Raw genomic sequence first — 16847 nt, 5'->3', positions numbered from 1 at the left:
CTAATTTTAGATAATGCACCAGGCCACGTAACAAATTTAAGCCATCCGAATATTAAAATAAGTTTTTTTGCCACCTAATACTACTACTACTACACTTATTCAACCACTCGGCCAAAGAATAATATCAACATTTAAGTCATATTATATTCGACGAACATTTCAATTAATTTTGGAAAAAATGTAATCTAATCCAAACATGACACTCTCAAGCGTGGAAAGAGTTTTCAATAATGAATTGTGTGAAAATTATTTCTGTGTCCATTAAGGAATTACAACTCTCTACGCTGAATGCTTGCTTGAAAAAAATATGGCCTGAAGCCATTCTGGAACAAAATTTCTTCGTACCTCCAGTGGATGCCAAGCTATGTCATATAATAAACGTCGCACACATTTTTGGTGGAGAGGGCTTTTGCGATATGGTTGAAAACGAAATTAGTGAATTAATTGATGAAGAAACAGATTTAAATGAGGAGGAACTGGTACAATTAATAGATGGCAGGGAAAGTTCTGCTGAAGATTCTGATTGTGATGAATCCGTTAAAGAATTCAGTTTAAAGAAATTAGCAGAGGGATTGGACTTGGCAAGAAAGTTAGGAAGTTATTTTAAGGATAATAATCCCTCAATGGAGCGCTCGGGGAAAATTCACGAGACAATTGGATATTTGTTTAGCTCCATATTATGAACTTAATAAAAAATTGCAGCATAGTGGTAAGCAATGTCTATTTACTTCTTGATAACTAAACCAGCCGAAGTAGGCAATGAGAATTATACAAATGATGTCCAAGAGATTTCAAGTGGTGATGACCTCGGACCACTTAAAGAACATCTAGGAAATGTTATTTCTGAAGACAGTGATGACGAGTAAAATATGTGCTTTATTTTATTGTGTCTAAAACATTTATGCATTATGTGCAATGAATTTATGTACAATTTGTAATTTTTATAATTATATACTATGCATTTGTCTCATAGTTTGTTTTCTTAACTTACCTGAATTAAATAAAAATATTGTTTTTGTTGGATATGTCATTGTTTATATAATTAAAAAAAAAAAAACACTATTTTGGAACCTAACCCTACTTTTTCAATGTGATCTAAGTCTCGCATAAATTGCCATTTCTAAGGAACCTAACGTCCTCGTTAAACGAGGGTTACCTGTACATCACAAATAGGAATGCTACATTTGAAATAAATGTTACAGACTGAGACTTGTATAATTTTTTGCACCAATTTCAGACCACAGTGACGCATCCTTTATAATTATGATAGATTTTAATGCCAAAGTATGCACATCTAGCAGCAGTTGGAAAATATGGACTAGGCCAAAAAATCAAGAGAAACACAAATGGGGAGTTGTTTAATGAAATAGACTATATTTTAATCAACAGAAAGTATATTTTCCAAAACAGAGATATGATAAATAGTTTTAATATGGATAAGTGACAATAGACTAGTGTGATCAAAAAATGTTACACAGAAGATGGAAAACACAGAGCTTAAAATATTATTATTACAGTCTACTCCATGGAATCTTTAGACTTACTGAGGTAGGCCCTAAACAACCTACCAACCACTAACATTTGTGCAATATCTATCATACTTTGCTTAATGGCACCCACAACAAATTCTGGCAACCTATTCCACTAATTTTCCACTCTTCAAGCAGCAAATCTAGTTCTAATACACTTGCTCAGTTTCCAAGGATGGCCCCTATGTTTTCCTGCCATTAGACCTGTTCTGAAAAATTTCCTCTATAATAATATTGTAGGTCTCAATAATATCACCCATTTTCCACCTGTAAACCAATTTCTGTAACACACAGATCTTCAACCTATTCTCAAAAGGATACCATCTCGGTCGCTCGCCTTTGGATTCCTCATTGCCAAGAAACCAAGGTGACCCAGATGTGTGCAGTAGTCGAGATGGGGTCTTAGCAAGGCTTGATATAGAAGAATAAAAATGACATGCTTGTCTCTGCTCTTCAAAGTATTCTTCAGTAACCAATGAGCTACTTTAGCAGCTCATCGGATTACTTGGTGCCCTCTAAACTTTAAATCCCTATCCACTAACACTCCCAAATCTCTGGCTTCATCAATTTCCTGGAGTACGGTTCCACATGTGGTATATAGCTAATAATATTTTCATCCCAGAGTGCATAACCTTGTTAAACTGACATCTGTTCTCCTTTCTCCAGACTGCCAGTCAATCCAAATCATCCTACAAAATTCTAACATCATTTGTATTAACTATTGCTCTACCCACTTTTGCATCATCGGGAAACAACTGAACATTTCTTCTCATATCATTAATCTACAAATTAAACAGTAGTGGCACACCACTAGTTACAGGCCTTCTTCTGGACTCTACTCCTGGATAAACTACTCTCCAATATCTCTCCACTAACCACCTCACCAACCATCCCTAAATGCTGCAGTTGATTGATTAGAATTCCATATATGACAAATAATTTAACAATTTATTTTTTTTGGGGGGAGGGGTTCTCATATCTTTTGTTTTAGAAAGATCCTATTTAGACTTTTCTCCTATCTCTTTTTGACAAGATATTCCAAAAAAAGAGAATATGAGTAAAAAAAAAAAAAAAAAAAAAAATCAATTTGTAAACAACTTTATTTATTTAAAAAAAATTTTTTTTTTCTTTTTGCCATATATATAATATAGCTGAGTTCATGTAGAATGTTGAAGAAAGTATCACAATTAATGATATTTACTTCACACATTCTTATCTGAGAATTATGACAAGGAGCTGCTGTTATCATTATCCAGAATGCACTTAAAAATGCTTTACTTTCAAGTATAAAGGATATAATAGTGTTTCTCGTAGACAGGTTTATACGTTGGTTATGCATTTCTAAATAACTTAGGGAATTGAAACAACGTAGATCCGAATATAAATTAAATTATATTTTAATAATAATTATATTTTAATTTTATATTATCTATTAAAATATAATTTAATTTATATTCGGATCTACGTTGTTTCAATTCCCTAAGTTATTTAGAAAAGATATAATAGTGTGTCTAAGTACTTATCTGTAGAGTAGGGCAAGCTGTTCTGGTTGGCTGAATTTTGGTATTTAGGTTCTTTACCAAAATTAGTTAGTAATTTTAATTTTGGTTTAAATCATGAAAGTTTCAGTGTTTCAATAGACAGTGCTATGAAATTGAGGTCTGGCAATAAAATAATGAGAATGATTTGATTACAGAGCATGCAGTAAGTGGGTGGGATATGTTTCTAATATGCATGAATTCCCTTGACTGGTGAAATTCTGATGATGTGAGTGTGAGAAATACACACAAAATTTTGATAAGTGTTATTTTTTAAGTACTGCAAGTAGGTTAAGGGTTAAATAATCTGGGAAACACTAAATTAAAGATGCCAAGAAATTATATTTTTGGCATCTTTAATTTAATTTACAATTAAGTGAAAAAACTTTCAACATCTAGCTCTAATCCAGAGTATTTTGGTAATAAGGTGTTATCTTTTTCACTACTTATATATGGGAGATATATGATTTCTGCATTGCTTCAACCTTAGTATCTCTTCTGTGTCTGACTCCTACTGATGAGACCTCAATAGGTTGACACAGGGTAGTGGCCCTTCCCATAATGCTGTGTGCATTATGGGAAGTTCTGTTCTAGGATCATTGCTGTTTAATTTGCTTATTAATGACATAGTAAAGGATCTGAGAGGAATTGTTCAGTTATTTGCCAATGATGCAAAGTTGGGTAGTTAATACAGATGATGTAAAAATTTTGCAGGATGATTTGGATAGATTGGTAAAGGAGAATGGATGCGAGTTTAATGTGGCAAAGTGTAAGGTTGCATTTTGGGGTGAGAAGATTACCAGCTGTATACCACATTGGTGGAACGGTACTCCAGAAAATTGATGAAGCCAGAGACTTGGGAGTATTAGTGGATAGGGAGTTAAAGTTTAGGGGACACATAGTAAAAGTGGCTAAAGCAGCTCATTAGATTACTTGTTTACTGAAGAATACTTGGACAAGCAGGTTATTGTTCCTGTTTATTGAGCTTTGATAAGACCCCATCTTGACTACTGGGCACCAGCGTTTCTTGGTGATGAGGAGGAGATGGAGAGGATCTAGATCGAGTGACCGAGATGGTAGCAGGTCTATGGAATGAACCTTATGACAAGAGGTTGAAGATTTGTGGGCTGCAGAAAAGGGATGATATAATTGAGGCATATTACTGAAGGGTTTTTACAGGATTACTTCAGAGGAAATTTTTCACAACAGGTCTGGTGGTGGTAAAAGTAGGGATCATCCATGGAAACTGAGTAAGAGTGTAGTTAGTAAGGGTATTAGAACTACATTTTTTGCTTGGAGAGTAGTGAATGAGTAGAATAAGTTGCCAGAGTCTGTTATGGGTGCCATGACTGTGAATGAGTTCAAAGCAAAGTATGATAGATACTGTGCAAATGTTGGATAGTTCTTGACATGATGTTTAGGGCCTCCCTTGATGAGTCTAAGCCCATCCATGGAAATGGAGGCTATACAACTAAGGATTCCTTGGAGTTGCCCATAATAATAATAATTATACATATGTGTTTTGCATCATGGAATACTAAGGCAATTAATGTGAAGTCGTTAGCTTCTATATACAAGAATATAATTTCTTGGCATCTTTAATTTACAACCAACTGAAAAAAACTATCAATATGAGCATTAAGTCTAGAAATCTGAGCTGCTAATCAAAGTTTAGGAAGTTGTACATGAATTGAACATACTCCTTCAAATGCCTTTAATACAGCCACCTACTGTAGTATATGTAAGAACTTGAGAATTTTTTCTGACCATCAGCACACTACCATACAATAAAATACTACTAATTTCACTTTCACTACAGAAAATTAGCACCCACAGGAACTGTTATAGTGGATGATTTGCTATTAGGAATTTCTTTTAGCATAGCTGTAATATGGTCAGGACTTTTCAGTAGTTTGTTATAATGAGCATAAACGAGTACATTAGTCTATGGGAGAGATGGGGAATAGAGCATCTAGAAACCAAACAGAACATTTTTTTTCCCCCTTTATTAGATATTGCTCCAAACATGTCTCCAGTTATTCAGATGGTTTTCTTTTTCTTCCACACTGTTCCACACAGCAAGTCATACAAAGATATTTATTAACTGGCTTCTTTTACACATGAGAGTGTAGGAAAATCAGATTGGGTTGATCTTAAGATGATCTCTTTGAAATTTATGGCAGGTTAATCTTGAGGTTAGGAGAATGTTTCATAGCTATTTTATTGCCAACTCTGAAAATTGTATCCTCTAATCTTGATCTGCCTTGGAGAATACAAGAAATACATTTGCTATTATGATTATGGCAGGTCATGACTGCAGAGTGCCATGCCTCTACCCAGTATCAGATGGGAAGAAAACCAGTGTGTGCCAAGATAGAAGTTGTTACAAGTCAGACTCAATTTTTAGTTCAGCAATGGCTATGACCTACTTCAACAAGTATGACTGCAATAATCTGCCAAAATTTTGGGAGTCATCTAAAAAATCAGCTTCAACCTGATAACGGTAAAAACTTCTTCCATGCAATATTAGAGAGTACCAAATTAGGACTTCAGGTCTTTTGTCCATTAATACACTTCTGAATCAAAGAAAATGTGTTGAATCATTTGCAATTCTAATTTATTGCATAGAAAATAATTATTACTAGATATGAATTATCTAAATCTACATACCTTGTAGATTATATAACCATGTAAATACATAAAAATGTAATATAAATTATAAGGAAACTGTTATTTGAAAACATTCACAAGATTAAAATAATTTTTAATGTGGCTCAAAATATTCCAATTTTTTTCCGATTGGTTTTGAGGAGAAATAGCATATATTTCTCCTCAAATACAATTTGTGTGTGAGAGGAATCATTTGCACGTGGATTTCAGTTAATTATTTGTTAAACATGGGTCAAACAAGTGACATATCAGAAGCTAAGAAGTTTCATATGGTGTCTCTACACAAAGAAGACGAAACTTAACAGTTTATAGCTAAGGAATTGAAATGTTCTCAAGCAAGTATGAGTAGAGTATTGAGACAATATTCTAATAACTGGAGTTTTCAAAATAATCACTGCAATAGCGGTCAAAAGGTAATAACTACATCAAGAGACGAGAGGAGATTTAAGACTATCATGAAGAAAAACCGCTTTTGAATTGCAAGTTATTTTCACAGGAGATGGAAAGAACTAGGTGTGAACGTGTCTAAATCTATGACGTTGAGACGACTTCATAAATTGAGTTTTAAATCATGTAAGACAAAGCCGCTTATGACTCTCAAGCAAAAGGCAACTAGAGTGCAATGGTGGAAGCAGACTGTTGTGGGGTAAAGAGGACTGGAAAAATGTGCTTTTTTAGTGAAGTATGTTTTGTGTGTCCGTTTACATCTTAAGCAAGATGTATTTGATAAAGAATGCATGAAATTGAAAATTTATTTTTCACTTGGTTAGACTATAATAAATTTAGTTTAATCCTTTATCCAAGTGTGAGCAAACAAAGTTTGTGCCTGAAAGTATCTTCAGGACTGGGGTAAGGTAGTACAACACCGAGCAACTCGTTGCAAAGGTGGACCAAGCTAACATCACTCCTATCTCAGTATCTCCCATAATGCAAAACACATCTCCTTGCGGATATGTATAATGTTAAGCATTAAGGGGAGGGCCACTACTCAGATTAGTTTCGACCTTTATTGAGGTCTCTTCAGTGGGAGCCAGGCCCAGACGTGGAGATACGTGGATAAAGGATTAAACTAAACTTATTATAATGCATGAAATGTTTCATTAAATTTACAACCTCTGTTATGGTATGGGCTTGTATGACTGTAGAGGGTTCAGGTTGGCTGTGTATGAAGGAGTCAATTCCAAAGTACTAAGAAATTCTTGAGCACTTTGTTACTGGCATGGCATCAGAAAATTTACATGATAGTGATATCCTTTTTCAGCAAGATCCAGCTTCCTGTCACACTTCCAAGACCATTACTAGATGGCTCAAAGTAATTAATGTAATTTCTTGGCTGGCAAACTCACCAGATTTAAACCCCATTGAGAATTTATGAAAGGTGGTAATTGTCTTCAAAATATTGCCCCAAGAGACAAAAACGAAATTGTTCTAGTCTGCAGACCATATGAGCATGTTTTATAAAAGACTGTGAACTGCTAATAAATAATATGCCCAACTGTTTACAAATGGTCATTAAAGCTAAGAGGGATGCAACAAAGTACTAATTATCATGTTTCCCTTTGACTGTAATTTTTGTGAATTTGTGTCTGCATTATTCTAATATTTTGAATGTTTTCAAATAACAGATTTTTTATATTTTTATGGTTATATAATCTACACAGTACGTAGATTTAGATGATACTAATTCATATTTCATAATTATTTTCTATGCAATAAATTAGAATTGCAAATCATTCAGCACATCTTCTATAATTATTCTAATTGCTTCCTGTACTTAATATTGTGTGTGCTGTAACTACTTGTTACAGCACACACACAGTTTATTGGTTTTGGTGTTGTAATACCATGTGAAAAGAGATGAATAACATCCAATATCTAAGCCTGTCTAGTGGTTCTCATAGCAAGTGATGAAATTCATCTGACAAATGAAAGATGTACAGTTTCTTGAAAGCAAAGTGCAAATTTGTGGCTACCCATATAAAGGTAGTTTTAGAAAAAAAAATCTTATATTAATGCTTTTTGACAGTGCTATCTCTAGTTAAAAATAATATTTATATGACATTAAATATAATTCTAATTAATTTTAATTTATATTTCAGGAACACCATGGGAATGGAGATCTAGATCCTGATGCATTCAAAAAAGAAGATAAGGAAATTGATAATCAGAAAGAATTAACTAAAGTTATTGAAAAGCTGAATAAAGAAAAAGAAGTAAAGCAGGAAAATGATTTAAATAAAAAACATAAAGAAATACTTCAGAAGTTAGAAGCCCAACATGAAGAGCAAAAAAAAATAATAGAAGAGCACAAAAAACTTTTGGAAGAACTTAAGCAGCACAAAGAAAATCATAGTCCTGATGAAAATGCACAAGAAAATCAAAATCTGATACGTGACAGTTTAAGCAATAATATAGAGAAGGATGATAATCAGAACTCATTACAGAAAGTTCCTCATTTATATCCTGATATTCAGAAGCCTGTTCAGGTACAACCACCTAATATTCAGGTTCCCAAAATTTCCAAACCTTTGGATAATGATAAAGATCAAAAGGAAGTGCATCAAGTGTTAATGAAGCTTAAACAAATAGAAGAGCCAGATCTTCCCCCTGCAAAGAAGTCAGAAGATCTTAAAATTGTTAATGCAAATGAAGTTATAAATGCAAATCAATATTCAAACAATTTGAGTGTAAAAGAAACACAAAAAGAGGAAAAAAACAAAATAAAAGTCCCAGATAGTGGAAGCAAGAATGTAGTCCATGCTGATGAAACATCAGACAGCCAGAAGAATAAAATGCATATTGTATTAAATACAAGCTATCCAGAAAAATTAGTTCCAGCAGAACAAAATGTACAAAACAGAGCAGAAAAATCTGATATTAAACTGAATAATGATAATCCTGAGAACATGGACACCTTAAAAAAAGAGATGCAGCTGGATATTAAGGACATGAATAAATTTCAAAAGGTAAAAGTAGAAGAAAAACGTGATATTCATGAAAGGCCAGAAATTACTTCTCATAAACCTCAAATTCACCCTTTACAAATGGAAAATGTTATAGGTGTAAGTAACAAAAAGAATGAACATGATAAGGAAATGTTACAGTATACCAAAGTAGTTCCTGATGTTGATAGTCATGACTCTTTCAAAAATGAAATGCGGAAACTACTTGAATCAAATGCATCAAACAGAAAATAGCCAACTATGTTCATTATTTTTCTAGTCAAATGGTCCACATATTTTGATAATATTTATACATGCTGGATGTGTGCTTAAGCTATTTATGGATGCAAAACATTTTTCATGACTGTAAAATTAATGAACTTATGCACACTACAAAATTTCAGTGATAGCAAACTGTGTATGTGCTGTTAAATATTTTGTTATTCAAAGAAAGGGGAAGTTTTTTTCTCCAATTGTGAATGTGACTGCACTCAGGATTGATTATGTAAAATATTCATAACTGTAAAAAGACAAATCTTTGATTCAAAATTAAAACAGTGGAAATGGTGTTTTATTTTTGGCACAAAGTCGACAAAAGCAAAAATTTTCAAATACAGAAGATGACTTTATACATATAGGTACAAAAATATTTTTCTTACACATTTACAGTGACTGCTAGAATTAGAAGTGCAGGTGATATGTATTCTATATGGTCTATATAATTAATGTTATAAGTTTCCAAACTGTCTTTAATACTGCACTGCAACTTTTAATTACAAAAAAAAAAAAAAAAGTAAATTTTATAATTTTGTTTTTTTTTTAACCATTAAAATGTTTTGCAACTCCTTTTAGTAGAACTTTATAGTACTAGAATAATACGTGAAATAAAACTATATATATGCCAAAATTTGAATATGAAAAAATGGATTTTTGTAACAGATGCTAACATTTTTAAATATCATACAGTAGAATAACTGTCAGATGTCTTTTATTGTATTGTATATTTATAATAAACATTCCCACTGTTAATAATAAAAATATTTATTTGACAATGGATGCTCCCAACATTATTATTCTGTATTTTATATTTCTTTCTTTAAATCAACTGTATTCTCACAATAACAGCATTAAAATATATACTTATTCTTTTATTTAGTCAACAATGAGATGTTTATATTTGCCTACTGACAGTCTGAATGCCACCTTTCTGGTTGCATTTGTTAAAATGGAATTACATAAGTAAATTCTTCTCTGAATTCAGTTGTAATGAAGAAAAATCATGATATAACTGGATCAGAATTTAAATTTACAACTATTAATTAGTTTTTGATAAATAACTATACAGTGTACACATTCTTGTTTAAAGTATTTACATCATGCAGCTGCATCAAAAAACTTATTGATTAGTTCTGAGACATTCCCTGGTGTATATTTCAAATATTTTTCTGGATTCTTGGTGAATGGCATGTGCACATACCTATATAAGAAACAGAAATGCAATCATGAGAATGAATAATAAACTGAATGTGTTATTCTTATCCTCTAGCTTAAAGGACTACAAAATTTTAATCATATGTATTGAGAGAGGTCTCTACATGTGAAAATATATTATACACTAACATTTTCATCTTCTCATATACAAAAGCCAATGAACAATTAGTAATAATGTCTTTGGTTTATAGATCAAGTGTTGATCAATTTTATTAACTAGTTTTTTTCCCAACTTTAACTGTTGGCGTCTTCAGGGCACTTACATATAGGCTGAAACAATCTCACGATTATGTGTAACTATAAAACTAACTAGAATAATTACAAATAAAATAGTATCGAACGTGCGTGAAACACGTATCGCGTGTACAAGATTAGCTAGCTGTTGCTAAGGAACTTTCTGTAGTTTGTATTAAGGTTAATTTCTTTGGTTTTTAAAAATTTGATTAGGGTTTTCCATATTTCTGGGAGTATTAGGCCTTGATTTCTGTTAAGGTTGACAGTAGAATGGGTGACTGTGGCTGCTTCTTTGAAAATTGAGCACATTGGCTATGTCAGAAACAACAGACAGGACATTTCTGGCCTATCGTCTCATTTCTCTGCAACTAACCATGTCATCGAGTGGGACAAAAGTTGTTCCCCTTACTTAGAGGAAGATTACCATTCAAGAATTTTCAAAGAAGCAGCCACAGTCACCCGTTCTACTGTCAACCTTAACAGAAATCAAGGCCTAATACTCCCAGAAATATGGAAAACCCTAATCAAATTTTTAAAAACCAAAGAAATTAACTTTAATACAAACTACAGAAAGTTCCTTAGCAACAGCTAGCTAATCTTGTACATGCGATATGTGTTTCATGCATGTTCGATACTATTTTATTTGTAATTATTTTTGTCAGTTTTATAGTTACATATAATTGTGAGATTGTTTCAGCCTATATGTAAGTGCCCTGAAGATGCCAACAGTTAAAGTTGGGCGAAACTAGTTGATTAAGTTAATAAAATTCATCAACACTTGATCTATAAACCAAAAATATTATTACTAATTCTCAGGATCAAGAAAATAAACCTTCATTATGCCAATGAAATTTTTGAAATATGAATGCAGTCTTGTAATTGTTTTATTTTATTTCTTAAATCAGCCTACAGAACCTAACCATAGAAACTAGATCTTTTCATTATATTTTTTGTTTGAGATCAAAGCATATCTAATACCAAAGAATCAGAAGTCTCTAGATGGGTATGCTGCTTTCACCATGAAATCAGGGAGAAAGTAAAATAAGTCAACTATTATAATGACATGCAGTATGCCTGTAATTTTAACAAAAGTTTGCCCAATCTTCAATGAATGAATTTTATTAAGCCTTTTTCAGGCAGGGTGCAATTTCCTCTCTGGCAAATTTCAGTTTTTCTCTCTACAAAACAGTTCAAAAACACATGCATCTATAAACATAATTAACAAGCATGCTAATGACAGTCTGGCTAACATATGGAAAAAATAGTTCAATAAATTGTAGTCGACTCAGGGAAGATGAGATACTTACTTTTCATAAAACATGGTATATTTTGGTAAAATAAATTCCTTATTATCTTGTTTTAGACTTTCTCGCAATTCAACATCGGGAATAGCATATGCCTTTTGTATGCGATGGATTTCTTCCATTTCCTTATTAAAACCCTAAAATATAAAACATATTTTAAGTTCCCTAATACAAATATTTATAAATGATTAGATCATTTTAATGATCTAATTTTACACCGGAATGTAAACAAAAAATAGAATATCATTCAAAAAAAAAAAAAGTATGTCACAATTCAGTTCTCTCTCTGAGTAACATGTACTTTAAAAAAAGTCAAATGAAATAAAAACTATGATATGATGAAATAATAACTATGATCATTTAAATTATCAGAATCTTCCTTTAATGTGCCTGTTGTAGTCAAGCACTCTGACCTTTTTCATAAACTTATGATTATGTAAATTCTGTTATATAGTATACTATGCCAGTCGATGCAAGTGTGTGTTTGTTTTGGTGGGTGAAAAAAAAAAAAATTGAGTTGAAGGAAGGAAAAATCAGTAAGTCTCCATATGGAGGGTGCATGATTTTCCCTGCAATTAAAATTGCCAGATTTAAATCCAGGTCTTTACAAACCAAAGGATATGTTGTTACCAATGGTACTGTAGTAGGCACTATGAGAAAATCTTATAACAATAGATATTATTTTTGTGGAAAACTAAAAGTAAAAAAAAAGTTATAAGAAGAAGTTGTTTAAGGTCCAAAGCTAGATAACTGAGAGACCGCCACATAACTTTAAGAAACATGAAGATTGAAGGCTTCCATTTGAATGCTGAACAAATGAAGATAAGCTGGCAGTTTTGGTATTTAGCTAATTAAATTGTTCTGTATCAACTGAAAGTACAATATACATGATCATAGAGCACAATCAGATATCATGCCAGAAGCACCAGTTATACAAAAGTCTTTTCTGTTAGTAAACCAGAATGAAAAATTAAGGTACTGGAATAACATTAACCTCAGGATAAATGAAGAGAGGCATCATCGATGGAAAATATGCAATGCTGACAGAAGTAAAGTATTAGATAAGTAGCATGCCAACAAATTGGTGTTACTGAGAAGAAGACAAAAACAGGCAAGATTCCTTTAAATAAAAAGATTATTTATTCAGGCACTAGGGAGCTTGAGAGCGGGAGAATAACTTAATTTCATTGAATATGATAAATTTTGAACTGGAGCCAATTTGAAGTAGGGTAATGTGGACCAATTTCCGAATGAGAAATTTTACCTTGAGATATTTGTGTCTGTGATCCCATGGAAGATACCACAGGGGAAAAAAATCAGAGAGGAGAGGACTGCTGATATAAAAGGGGGCAGTTCTTGTTGGAGACATAAATTGCAGAGAAAAAAAATCAGTCTCCTGTGTATAAGACATATTGTGGGAAAATCTCAAGAAAAGTAGAGCTAATAATAATCACAAGTATACCTTAAATTTCTGCTTACAACTAACACAATGTAAAAATATACAGAAATTCAACAAACATGCAAAACAAATCTTAATGATAATAGAATTAGGAAATGGCTGTCCTATTTATTGTTGGGCAAAATTAAAATGAGTATCTAATTGAAAAGAAAAATGTGCATAGATTCAGCAAGTATATAAAACAAATTGTAAGCAAATAAATTTTAGATATTACACTGGCAATAAATATTTAATATGAGTAGAATTTTCAGTTTCAAGACCATTTTCAATGTGCACGGTCAAAAGAACAACAACTGAAAATTGTGTATTAAGATATGTGCATTTTTCTGATTTTACAGAAGAGTATTCTTGTATATGAATGTTCTCAAGCTTATGAAAAAGCATGTTTTGCTCAAATAGAGATGTTTTTATTTGAAAATGGTTAATTAGAACAGTCCTTTTTTTCTTTGTAACTTTGTTTCATTTGGCATAAAAGTAATAAAATAAAAGCAGAAATTTTCCAAATTTTCTCATAGATATGGAATACTATAACATCCTCCACATGCTCATATAAGAAAAAACAGGAACACAAAGTATCACAAAAGAAGAAATTCAGCCTTTACTCATTCATCTCAACTTAATTTTTCAATTTACAATCGTTGAAGCTAACAAAAAAATGTCATACATGGAATATTATCTTATCAGCTTGCTCATATAATGAAAAGAAAAAAACAGGACTATGGAGCAAAAAGAAATGAAAAAAAAAGATATACAATCCATTTCCAAACAGTCCTGCAGTTTGTCACACTCCCTTACATGGCTGCTTGTAGAAATCATACAATCTGCATCTAGTAGGGTCAAAACTGATAAGAGATCTCATTTCTTATGTGGATCAATTCCCAAGTTCACTCCAATAGTCTTCCTTTCTCTCATTAGATCAAAAGTTCTAAACAGTGTTTTAGTATGTAAGCTATACTTGGTAGATTTTGCCTAAAGCTGAAGTGCATGCACCATCACCATATAATGTGGAACTATTGCACTTTCTATTTTATCTCATTATCCCAATTTATATTGTTGCAATTAAAATCATCCATAATGATCACCCTTTTTCCCATTTGATTGGCTAATTTGCTAATACATTTCCTGATCACTATCCTCTGCATTACCAGGTCTATCCAACAAAGTATTTCATTCTATTTACCTCACACCATACTGCTATTTCCTCCTTGCCTCTCTATCTTGTATGGACATAACTTTTTTCTATCATCAATAACAATCCACATCCTTTTTTACCCTTTCTATCTTCACAAAATGCATCATACGTTTCCATCTTTAGTTTAACAATTTTTGGGCAAACAAACTCGATCAATCATTTCATTTCCCTTGTTTCTGATACTTCTAGCAATCATATGCAAACATAACAGCTCATTCCTAGTTTCACTGATATCACTTATTACATGTGACTTCTCCATACTTTACTCAAACCATTTCTTTTTTTCCTTACTTGTCCCAGAATCTTCTTCAAATCCAACTGTTTTCCATACATCCCAGGTCATCCTCTTCCCTTTTTTGTCTATGCATGCACGTGCACACACACACATTCACTTCCTCTTGCAGCATCAACCTTTCTCACGCTGTTCCCCTGTCCATCCTGAGTGTACCCATTTCCCTGCAGACTTGTTCTTTCATAAGTACCACTTCAATCTCTCTGTCTTTACTCTCCTGCTTTTTCACATTGCTTCTATTTGCTCAGATTCTTTCTCTGCACAATTACTCTCCCTTCCAGCATCAGTCTCTCCAAATGACTCACACCAAAATCATTAACAAACTGCACTTCTTTCTCTTCACACATTTCTGCTATATATCATTCATAATCCTTGCTCTCCGCTTCATCTCATCACTGCCATACTTGAGCAACACACTGACTACCTTTTCTATCACATCTTTTGTACTTCTCAACAACCTCCAGATATCCAATCTTATTTCTCCTTGTTCCCAGTCAAGTCATTTGTTCCTAATACCACTACCAACTCCTTTGCTTGCTTAGTCCTCATATCCAAATGCCTCAATCAAACCTATCACTCTATTCATTTTAGCTCAAAGAAAACAAACTTCTCATTACCACACCTCTAACAATCAAACTGCCATACAATGCCACTTGCAAGTCTTTCATTACCATTTTCATACTGACATCATTTGTTTTCATCTTCTTCAATCTTCTATACATATCTACAATTTTCTTCATTTCACTCTACATCTGCTTCATCTTCACCAACTCAGCTTTCAAATCTTGCATCCTTTTTTTCACTATCATTCACTCTCACTATTTTATTGACAGTCAACCACATTTGTTCACCGTTAATCCCACTAGCCACCTTACCGTTAACCACTGTTTTTTTTGTTAAATGTCATTATTGTCCACTTTATCGTTAATTTCACTCTGTTTTTAAACATCAGATAAATTATTGCCCGCTTTATCATCAATAAAATCTTTTTTTCCATGCTATTATTTCCATGCACTCTCTGAACATTTGCACAGTCTATCAGAATATCAGATTTATTACACATCCACGTTTCTTTTCTCTTATTCAGCCTCCCTACATAATTGTATGTGACATCTTCTCATGCATACATATTACATTCACTGCAACATACCATTTTTGAGAAATTAGCACCATCTACTTTATTTGTCTTTTGTGCAGACCTATGCCATGATTTGCCTTTCACCACCATGTTGTATCAGTGTGCTAACAAAAACAATGAATTAATGACAATATCACCTAAGAAATTTATCCAAACACTGCATTCCACACTCAAATATCTCACAGTATAATAATTAATCTATAATTTAGACAATATCGACACACAGTTAAATATAAAATTTACTTACCTTGCGGTAGCCCACATGATGACTGATGTTTAACTCATACCAACTAGTGTGCTGTGTGATTTTCAAAATGAGTGATGTGAAGGAGCAAAAGAGTTGACATTAATTTTTGTTTTAAATTTAGCAAAAACTACTTAACAGACTTTTGAGATGTTGCAAACAGCATTTTAAGATAAAGCAACAGGAAAGATACAGACTTTTTGTGGTTTTCTCAGTTCAAAAACACATAAATCAGTTGAGAATTCCAAACCATTTAGACCATTCATTTTCGAGTCACACTCATAACAGTGCTAGACTGTGAAAAAGTTATCCTTAGCGGATTCATTTTTTCAGGCCAAACCATCAACAACAATATTAAATTACTTAGCTGTGCTTATGCACCTGAAGAAGGTTTTCATTAAAATTTAGGCTATACTTTTTTTTCATCTAGTTCTGAAACTACTTCTGAGCAGCACCTTGGATCATTTTTGTAAATTATATGAATTATGTTCTGACTGGTTTGCTGAAAATTACTAGTTTCTCAGAGGGAAGGACCTTGCTACCTCCATATGAAATTAACTCACCTTTAGTTGCAAAATCTCTTTCTCATTCAATGAGAGTTTTCCTACCAAAGAATATCATCTGATTATGCTCCAGATGCTGAGCATAGAAGCACCTAGTCAGGAACAGTGTTTAAATAGACTGCATTCATATACTGGTATCAGGAAGGGAGGACCTCATGTGCCAAATAAACATTCCTTAAAATTATTATTACCAATCTGCAGTGTATTACTTCGTATCATATCCTATTCCTGTCATCAGAGTGGAACAATGG

At 32.7% G+C, this 16847-nt stretch overlaps 2 protein-coding genes across 2 annotated transcripts in view; one reads left to right on the top strand and one right to left on the bottom strand.

The window, feature by feature from the left end:
* LOC150103066 (uncharacterized) overlaps nucleotides 1-8934 on the top strand; it is a 223228-nt gene extending 214294 nt beyond the window's left edge. The window contains exon 14 of the mRNA XM_090397785.1: nucleotides 7837-8934. Coding sequence (XP_090253911.1) covers nucleotides 7837-8934 — 1098 coding nt within the window. The remainder of the gene's footprint in view (nucleotides 1-7836) is intronic.
* A 1084-nt stretch (nucleotides 8935-10018) lies between these two features.
* The window catches only part of Exo70 (exocyst complex component 7), a 324025-nt gene continuing 317196 nt past the window's right edge, over nucleotides 10019-16847 (bottom strand). Inside the window, exons 21-22 of the mRNA XM_090398081.1 lie at nucleotides 11712-11845; nucleotides 10019-10156 (exon numbers count right to left, since the gene is read on the bottom strand). Coding sequence (XP_090254207.1) covers nucleotides 10054-10156; nucleotides 11712-11845 — 237 coding nt within the window. The 3' untranslated portion in view covers nucleotides 10019-10053. The remainder of the gene's footprint in view (nucleotides 10157-11711; nucleotides 11846-16847) is intronic.

This window comes from Typopeltis vanoorti, chromosome 9 (assembly GCF_054136105.1).
Source record: "Typopeltis vanoorti isolate ZY-2024b chromosome 9, IOZ_Tvanoo_1.0, whole genome shotgun sequence".
NCBI lineage: Eukaryota > Metazoa > Arthropoda > Arachnida > Uropygi > Thelyphonidae > Typopeltis > Typopeltis vanoorti.
The sequence above is the reverse complement of the archived record's forward strand: the minus strand, read 5'-3'. Positions and strand labels throughout refer to the sequence as shown.